Source organism: Belonocnema kinseyi, chromosome 4 (assembly GCF_010883055.1).
Source record: "Belonocnema kinseyi isolate 2016_QV_RU_SX_M_011 chromosome 4, B_treatae_v1, whole genome shotgun sequence".
Lineage (NCBI taxonomy): Eukaryota > Metazoa > Arthropoda > Insecta > Hymenoptera > Cynipidae > Belonocnema > Belonocnema kinseyi.
This window is the reverse complement of record NC_046660.1, coordinates 148,802,337-148,812,881: the sequence shown is the minus strand read 5'-3', so window position 1 is coordinate 148,812,881 and position 10,545 is coordinate 148,802,337. Positions and strand designations below refer to the sequence as shown.

The 10,545-nt window shown below is 36.0% G+C and overlaps 1 protein-coding gene across 1 annotated transcript in view; it reads left to right on the top strand.

Annotated features, from left to right (window-relative positions):
- The window catches only part of LOC117172072, a 54,304-nt gene that overhangs the window by 25,473 nt on the left and 18,286 nt on the right, over positions 1 to 10,545 (top strand). Inside the window, exon 2 of the mRNA XM_033359826.1 lies at positions 4,067 to 4,215. Coding sequence (XP_033215717.1) covers positions 4,067 to 4,215 — 149 coding nt within the window. The remainder of the gene's footprint in view (positions 1 to 4,066; positions 4,216 to 10,545) is intronic.

The window sequence follows — 10,545 nt, the reverse complement described above, 5'->3', positions numbered from 1 at the left end:
TTTGATTATGTTCATGTGCCGTTTGATTCCCATATTTGAGAAGATTCCGAAGAGTATTCTAGAATGACAGTGAAACTCTTTTATAGCGCCGATTTGGGGTTGGCGCTAATTCGTGACTGAGCACCTATGCCGTCAGCTTCAATCAAGTCTTCTTTGCTCACATCGTCCAATGGGAGTTCATAAATAGGAAGCTGCTGTTCGGCTTCCATTTTGATAGCCGCTATTTTAACAGCCGAAAGCAATCTGTTTACAGATTTAAAGCGTTTCTAAACTGCCAGATTCTGCTCATTTATTTTTGTGGTTAGCTCTGGATATTTAAGTAAGAAGAGTCGATGATGTTCTCTCCTCAAACTTTTCCCACATTTCTCTGCTAAAAAAAGGCGCACAACATCTCTGTTCATATGGTATGTCCATTTTCGTCGCTTTTTTGTTGCTGAACCTCTGCCTCTGTTTGTATAAGGCCATCCACCTCTGGATGATGTGGTGGTGTTGAATCATCAGTTGGTTAAATTAGAACATCAATTGCCTCTACTGGACTGTATGACGTGTCTTCCTCTAACGGATGTTCATTGCCGTCGTTTTTTCACGCCAAATCAACCTGTTGTTTAATCTCTATTTTGCGGTCTTCTGTCATGTGTAGATTAGCCCTGATGTCCTTCACCTTAGCGATAATATTTCTTAGTGCGATTTTCTGTATATTACGATACTAGCAAATTTTGTTCTCAAATTGTATCCTTTTTCCATTTTTGTTTCAAACACCGCACTTTCATAATAGAGTCGCACCAATTCCTCTTTCATTGTGGTATCACACTTATTGCTTTCCCACGGTATTTCTGTCTAGGTGATAGGCTGCAAATAGCTAACGCTAGTCAAAGAATCCTTAGCAGGCACAGTTAATGTTCCACTGCTTTCCGGTCGTCTCAGATGTTCTTGGTGGCCAGCTAATTGATTAGTGAAATCTGCCTGATCATCTCGCAGCTCACCATCGTCATCGTCTCGCATGATGTGGCCTCCAGCTGAGGCTCTAGGGGAGCCCCGACGATCCTCGGGAAGCGACAAGCATTTCAATATCTTTTATATACTCTCCATTATTATTTTGGTGAGGTGAGGAAGAGCGGGAAATGTATGCAAGATAACATCGAATAATATTTGTTTTTGTAGTCCGGCATCGAGCCGCATATGACCTAATGCGGCAGACGGGAAATTATAGATGAGGGTTTCACCTCTGGATGCATTTTTAGAGCTACCATTTTTTATAGAATGTTATGAGGAACAGTTTTAACGGTCTTAAGCTTGGAAAGAAATGCTCAATATTCAGTCCGTCTCCCTTACTTGCTTTTCGTAAAATTACCATCGGCTAGTGCCTAGAATTCAATTACATAAATTATTTTTGTCTTTAAATCTTATACGTTTAAAGATGGAAATGGGAAATTCCAGTAGATCTTACACTAATCATTCTCCACAATGGACTTAATGTCTACTTTGGCCAGTTCTTTTGCCCCTTGCCAACCATATACTACCGTCTACGGTATACAGTATATCATAGGAAAACGCTGATTTCTGGTGAGACATGATTCCCGTCTATAAAAAGTAGTCATATTCTTTGTTTTCGAGGTCACTGAGTACAAACTTGGAGTCGTTCTGGTTTTACAGCGTTACACTTCGTCCCTTTTCTTTAAAAAAACGTGGCAAATTGGTAATTTTATGTAAAACATATATTGTTTTAATGCAAAATGGTAATATCCCATATTTTTGAGGTCGCTGAGTACAAATCCTGAATCTTTGTTGTTTTATGATATCACACTTCCTCTCTAACCTCAAAAAAATTTGGTGAATTGGTAATTTGACGTAAAACATGTATTTTTGTAATGCAAGTAGTTCGTTCGAAATATCGACTTAATGGATATTGTTTTATCTTAACTCATATCTGTATACGTTCTCTCTTCAATGTCCAACGAAAGTCTGCTATTCCATTTATATCCCACCTCCCTTGTAAGCGGCGATCCATCTCTTTAATATCTTGACGGAATCTTTTCCCATGCGCTTCACTGCAATCACCTAAATTCATTGGATAATATATAATACGGGAATTAAATACATGTGATTTCAAGCTCATATTCATTTTACCGAAGTTCTGTATAATATTTTTCACAATTCTTTTGTAAGTATCACTCTTGCGCTTCCCTAAAAAGTTTTCAACCTCTTTCTTGAGTCTTGAGTCAGTTGCTTTCAAATTTTTTCCGACGAACTTTTTCTTTTTGAGTATAGAAACCAAGAACTCACTCTTTTGTTTGGATAGTCCTAAATTTTTGATGAGATCGTTGAATTTTTAAAGTGGAAAAGTTGTGGTTTCTTTTCTTTGCTTCCTACATATTCCTCGTCAATGTCAGATTCACCCGAAAATTTCTCTTCGCTAGCATATTCTTAGATTTCTAAACTTTCCAAAAGAGAAATGCATTTGATTCCTTTAATACCTTTCGTATCTGTATTACACATCTTAATGGATCTTATTACTGTCAAAACATCGACGTAAGCAATCTTCTTTTATTTTACATTTTTGAATTCAGTTTCAGTTTCATGTTGAACCTTCAAAATTTTTACTTTTATGACAGCGAATCAATTGTGATCTACAATAATCGCATATTTTATGTGGCACTCATTCTGTACCTTGATCAAAAATTTTGATATCATAACAATCTTCATAAATCGTTCTGAATTGCTCAGAAATTGTCCTAAGAGTTTTTATTGGATGTTTTAAAGTGCTAGCTTCAAGATCAACTAGTAAATTAATACCCTTACATTGTTGAGATAAGAATTTTTTGTTCTTATTCATAAATGTTATGAGTATGAAATAGATCTACATATTAGGGATGCTGGTAGGTTTGTAGGCGAGTCTGGCGTCCTGGGTGTGATAACCATCACACACCCCAGGGCTAAGGAAAAGGGCTTTCCGAATTTGACTAGGACAAGTTCAACTCGTTGTCGGAAACACTACATATTCATTCTCACACCATAATGCCCTGATAGTTATACAATAAACAGTATCATTCAAATTTGGTAATCAGGTATCATAATATGGCTCTAATAAGTACATCAAAATAGGAACGCATTCATTACAATATTCCTATAATCGATTCGTATCTCCATTAAGAATAAAGTAAACAAATAAACAGTCTCATGAAAGTAGCGTTATCATAATTTTGTACTCAGTTTTGTACGGCGGTAAGTTACCGACAACCTGACCCTTCCAACTTTGATAATAACTGGCACGCATGACCTGCAGTCCTAGAGGTGACGGCAATGCTATATTGCGTCATATATAGGAAGTAGACAATACAAAGCCCGTCCCGAGTTTCCGGACACCCGTAGGCTGTAGGTATTCATGTTTTTCTGTCATGGGCGTTTAAATACCGCGCGCGAGCCCGCATAAAGGTTAAAAGGCCTTAAATTTGACTATGATTTGGCTATATTCGCAATAGGAGACCCTATATAGACTCGAGTAACCCTTTTTCGCTAAATCCATCGAAATATTTTAATTTTCGGCATCATATTTAATTCAGGATTTTGAATGAAAAAGTATTGACCTTAGATTCGTAATAAGCTACCACCGAACCCATGACTTTAAACATTTACCTCCATATGGGGTCTCCTGTTTTCAGTTTAAAAAGGGTTCGCACCAAGGTTCATTGTCCGTGAACAAAAACATGCCCCGCCATTTCCAGGTAACCATTTTTCTCCGAATCCGTAGAAATTAAAACATTCTCATGGTGGAATCCCTCAACTTTTATTATTGGTACCGGCATATTAGGAACCCCCTTCTACATTAAAAAAAAACTGACACCGAATTTTTACTCTGAGACCCCCAAAAAGTGACCTTTCGGAAATAAGTAACTCGTACGGCTTGTAAGCTAGCTTGCCTGTGACTTTCGCAAATATTATAAACTTAGTCACTAAAATTTCGAAATTTTCTTTTTTATACACAGTATATACACATCTCACTAACTATAAGCTTTCGAAATTCTAGGGCAAAGGTCATTTCTAACTGAGAATTGAATTTTTGTTTCAGGAAAAAATCCTAGACCAGTGTGCGTGCCTATTCCAAGATTTCCATTAGTGAGAGTGTGTGTAAGATTTTATAATATTTATTTCCAAGGAAAAAATATCCATACCTGCATTAGCATAGAGGGAAAGTTTCGCGACACCAGCCTGTTTACGGTAAAATTTCAAGTTGCTTTTTATTTAGGTTACCATTCGTAAAAATCTACACTCAATATTTCAAACGCTTTTCATAAGGACAACCGTGAAATTTCGCCTGGAGCGGGAGCTAATCTCAAAAACTGCACGCGCTCCCAACAAGATCGCGGTATAATTTCATCCTTAACCAGGTTTCCCAATCGCGAGATGGGTGGTTACAGTGTGCGACGGACTCAATTCGGTCATGTGACAAAACTCCCGTCCTCCTTGAAGACACGGAGCGATTTAAGGAGGACCGCCTTCTGCATTTTGCCCGCCTCTTACGGGTACTAAGGTTCCACCTGTGTTTACGAAAAGCTCTTCAACTTGTAGTTCAAGAAATTTTGCATTTTGAGTTTATCGGTGTAACGAATAAGTGTCTGATACAAAGCAATTAAGAAAAGACAGTATTCGAGAATACGTGAACCGCGAAGGATCGTTCTCTAGTTAATCTAGCCCCTCTCGAGAGTTTTGAAGGAGGATTTGAAGAAATTGTTAAAAACTGTAGTGTCTTTCGCAATGGAATGAAATTTGAGTATGATTAAGATGGTCTTAGCCTGCCGGACTCAAATTTGTATTAATAAATTGATAGTGGCTGAGAATGCTGAATTTTCATTGTCTTTGCATGAATCCGGCAAACTCTAATTTAAAGATTTATAAAAAAATTCTACATATCTAAACATGGTCCTTCGAGTCGGATATGTCGTAAAAAAGTTTCGTTGACTATCAAAAAGTGCGAATTATTTTGGCAAAAAGACCGTTTTTGAAAATTCAAATGGTAATCGCTATTGTGAGATCTCTGAGTGTCACGCTCGACGAAGAAATCGCGTTTTACGTTCAAATTGAAATGATTATTAAAATTAAGGCAAGTGCGTCCGTGCAAATTTTAACAGTGTATCCACTTAACATTAAATTAGTTACAATTTTTTAAGTTATTCGAAGGTGAACTATTTTTATGATTCGGCCACAACTTTTGCAAAAATATATGAACACTCTTATTCGATTTCAAAATGTTCTATTTTGTTCTCGCATACTCAATTATTATTTCTCGAAAAAGAGATTTTACATTTTTGCGAACTAAGCTTGCGGCTCCTAAAATTATCACTGAAAATATTATTGTAGTATAATTTTTTTTAAAAATTGCAAGAAAAATGGAGTCTTTACTTTCGAAATGAACAAAAGTCTGTCAGTAAATATTGAGGACTGAAACTAATTTTAAAAAGCCAGACAAACATTACCATAGCTATAGTGAAATAGAGAATTGAACTCTTGGATCAAATATGTGAGAAATGTCAGAACTTACATTTAAAAATTAAAGCTTCGACGACCAAGGCAGAACGCGAAATTCTCGATTATTTTAGTAAAACTAAATTCTTATAAATTGAAAATGCGTATCTAAGTGCTCAGGATTTGTTAATAAATCAATGAGAATTAATTAATCCAGCAGCTAACTCTAATGATACTTTAAATCAATCAGTTTGTTCGATCTGATTTTTTGCCTGTAAAACTTCCTCATATTACTTTACTTGTATTTTCTGGTGATTAAAAGGATTGGGAGAATTTCAGGAAATTGTTTAATGCGCTAATTATTCAAAACGATTCCTGATCAAATGTAAGTAGATTACATTATTTAAAGTCTTCTTTGAATGGCGAAGCAGGATAACTTTTGAAACATGTAATGATTACTGAGGTTAATTTTTTTTCCACATGGGAGTCGCACTAATTTTTCAGTCTCCCGCATCTATCTAATAATGTTCTCAAAAACTTACACCGCCCAATTGATAATTGGAGTGATTTATTAGTCTTTCCAAGTACTAAGAAACTGGATACTCAATCTTTAAAGGAGTAGGAGATGTAAATTGGTTCCGAATCGAATTATCCTACTTACAAAGAACTCGATACGTTTTTATAAAAACGTATTCGAGAGAACTGTTCTAAAGTCCTTAGTCAATTGCTTAGTATCGCTTTATTATCGCCTTGGTATCGCTCCATCTCACCTCACCCACTCTGTTGGTCCACTTTCTAATAATCCAGAAGACTTCGCTTACCTCTCACCTAGAGATTTTTTAATTGGGGCTTCTTTGGCCATTATTCCCGAACCATCTGTAGAATTCACTTCATAGAACCGATTAACACGTTGGTAATTAATACAACACATTTCTGAAATTCTCTGGAGAATTTGGGGCATTGATTACACAGAATTCTTGCAGAAACCCTAAAAGTCGTTCAATGAAACTCTAAATCTTATGATCCGTGATATTGTTCTTATCAAACATGATTCGCTACCGCCATGTCGATAATCAATGGATAGGATTAATAAATGTGACAAGGGAAAGGACGATCTATTACGATGAGTTCGAGTTAAAACTGCCAGTTCTGAATATGATCAACCGATTACTCAAATGTGCCCCTTGCCTGTAAAATCGATAGAGGAAAGCAAAATATAAAGTTTAATGTTAAGATATATTTAAGGTAATCGTGTAAAATAAGCAATTCTTCTATTTGTTAATTTATTCGCTGGAGTTTTCCTCGCTCTCTGCCCGCGATAAATCGTTTTCAGTAGGGTCGTAAAAGTTTATGGCCCTAGAGTAGGTCCAAGTTGTGTCAAAAAATTCCAAAATTCGAATGGCTTTCATTGATTTTTCTGTAGTTGCCTGGCTCTTGGTTCATAGAAATAGTTTATGAATCAATAATAACCACAATAGGGTATTGTAGGGAAAACCCGTACCATCTCCAACCCGTTAACAGCAATGTCTTTTGGTTAATAGATCAGGTATTGCATATTTTCGCGGAAAATTTGTTTCACATCATAGTACCTAATCCGGACCTCCCTCCTCTCACGCGCACTAAATTTATGAGATAATAGATTAGGGTGGATTTGTTTGAAAATTTTTCAAATATGTGTCAAACAGTAGGTATCATGAAAGACTGAAATGGTAGGAAGCATCCAACATCAGAAAGGGTGCTCTATAGCTTAGAGACATTCAAATAAAAATTATTTAAATATCTATTGTTAATAAAATGTTATAAGAACATAGTTTTTTATGTATTCTTTGAAATAGCTGAAATTGTCCAAAGATGTATGGTACAAAAAACGTTCAGTTCCCCATTATGAAAATGTGCTTTCTAGCTTATTCTAAAAAAAATAAGATTTTAAAAAGAACTAATTGGATTTTGCATAGTAGTCTTTAAAGTTATGGTTCATTATAAAGATCTAGAACGTAATATAAGCTAAATTGCAAAAAAAAAGAACCTATTGCTGCTGCACATTAAAAATACAATGTTTCTTTTTCTATAATTATTATTAGTATAGATACGTTGCACGTTCACCTTCAGGGCAAGGAAAAGTTTAAAGTGCATGATAGGCGATGGTATACTTCACGTGTTCGCAAGCTCTGCCATCGTTAAAAAAACTACGAAACTACCCTGAATTAACATTATATATACTCTTTGTAGTAAGATTGTACATGGGAAGGGTTTAAATTAACGTCATCGAAGATCATTAATCAACATTCGCGTTTTAAATCATTTTGAAAACTAACAACGCTTAAATAAAAATTAGTTTTGAATTTACCCATTCACATACGAAATTACGCAAATAATTTACAAACAGTGTGGCCATTACAAGTAATTTTAACAATGAAAAAATTAAAAGTTCTAATTCAAATTGATCCGTACATTTGGTATATTTTCATTCGTTCTTAACGAAGAGTAAAGAGTCTAGCCTTTACTGCATCTTTCTACTGAACGAACGAAGGCATTCGTTCGCTAAGTGATAGGTACACGTTACTTGCAGACCGTATACCTCTATGTAGCGATGCTAAAAGTGGGACTGTCTATCCATCACTGTATTTTTCTACTGAACGAACAAGACAACTCGAGGCCAGAAATCTACGCGATTATAGTCAGACAATCCACTTGAATTGCAATGAACACTGTTTCATTTAAGCAAATGTAAGTATAAAATTCATTCCCTGAAAAAATTCATTTTCTATAGTTGTTTTATGAACTAAGCATTCTGCATGTGTTCAAATATCCCTATTCATAGACAATTACGTGTGTTTAAAATCGACATCACAAAGTAATTGTAATCTTTCACAAAGATGCCTAAAGAAAAACGATCAATATCAATTCTTGGGCGATATTAGCCACACTCTCAGCAAAGCCATGATGATATGAATGGCAGAGTGTTTTTCAGTATAGCAAGGCGTAGTAAATATTCCACGTTACGATTGCAAAAACATGCCAGTTTGAGATTTTATCCAAGACATCCCAAAATGGGGAATCATCGGTACCTGTTAATTACTCATCACGGTACCTCAGAGCTGTATTAGCCTGGTTGATAGGTACAGCCAGAGATAGCATTCACCAAACACATGTTAACACAAACACGGATTCAGTCAAACATTTAAAACAAGGTTTTGCTCCGTGTAAAACATATTTGCCGTACTTACATGAGATTTCTACCATTAGAATGAGACGAGAGGAAAACGAGAGAATTCGTTGATTGTTTGGTTCATTTAAGAACAGGAGCCTAAGCTGCGCTCGAAGACAAGTTTCCTAATATAAAAATCTTTTAGCCCCTTTAAACTAATGTGCTCTCGGAGCATTCATACGCGGTTTACTAGGTAGCATTTCAGACTTAGTGTAGGAACGCAATCCTTTCAAAATAAATGAGTCTTTAAAAGTAGTACTCGAATACGAAATAAGGCAACAGTTAAACTCTTATTATACAAATTATTATCATGAATCATAATACTATCATTATACTGGTGAAGACAAGTCACAATTTTTAGAAAATTACAATTTTAATAGACAATATCAACATCAATATTCATGGTCACGAGATTGTAGTGCTAGCCCCTATGCCCGTTCTAGGAAAACATCCAATACACCTTAAAATCCATATCACAGGCGTTCTCATATTCCCGAATTTTCAAATGGCGTGAATGAGAACAGTCCTCATTTTTCAGACGATGACATTCCAACGCACGAGTATCCGTACACATACAATCATCATGTCCAACGACTCCGTTACAAAGTCAGGATATCACAATCCCTACGATCAAATATATAAGATTAACCCTCAGGCTCTTACAGACTTTTCGCATTTGAACTCGCACTCTGCTCGGCGAACAGTCGCTGCGACATGAAAAACAAAAAAAAGAGCGTCAAACAAGCACAGAGAACTAGAAGCGTCATAAAAAATTACAATTCCTGATAAAACACGATCAAAATTCTATCAAAAACTTGATTTAGAATTCCCAGCCGTAGAATTTTTATCCCCTGTATTTAATAAAATCGAAGCATAATTTTTATTTGACACCGGAGCCGATTTTAGTGTTATAAAACTAGATTCCTTAAATCAAAAAATACTAGGAAATGAAAATAAATCCAGAGACATATCGGAATTGGCTTTGACTGAAATTTTAACTATAGTTACAATGAAATTGTCCATAAAAAAAGTTAAAATTTCATTTTGGAAAAATTATATAATTACACATTCTAACTCATCAAAACCTATTACGTTTATCGATAAAGAGTAAAGATAAAACTCCAGAAGTATTAAATGTAATAACTAGTGAAGAAAACTCTGGATAACTCTATTACTGAAAAGTTGCTCATGCGTATGGTGAAATCCGCGACCCATGTCATACACCTTTGTTATGACAAGAAACGAGGGGAGAATCTGAAAATAGGGTTATTTAACATTCAAACTACCCGAAACTCGATCTGAATGCATGTATATATATATATATATATAGAAGAAGTGGGCAAAGGAGCATTTCTGTACAAAGCAGCGGAGGAGGCTGCTGAAACACTCAGACTTCACTTCAGTATTAGGGGTGAGCAAAATGCATCAAATCTAATCTATCTCGAGTACTCACTCCTGAAAGCCCGGATTAAGAAAGCACAAGAGAAAAACTTTCGTGAACAGCTCCTCGATAAGAGGCTGCACGGTATCTTCCACAGAAATGTGAAGGATCAGTCAATGTCTTGTGAGCTAACGCTTGCTTTCCTTAAATCACCCGGATTAAAGTCTGGTACAGAGGGTTTCATTTTTGCATGCCAAGACCGTGTCATTTCCACCTTAACATACCGTCGCCACATTTTGAGCTAAGACATTCCCGATGATAGCTGCAGGGCGTGCCATGCACACCCCGAGCATTTAGCTCACATACTATCTAGTTGTCCAGCACACGCGGCAAAGACCTACATTCAAAGGCACAATGCGGCACTAAGAGTACTTTATTACCGTCTCTGTCACTCCTACGGCATTCACTTTAATATCGCTCCTCTAAATGCTCCTAG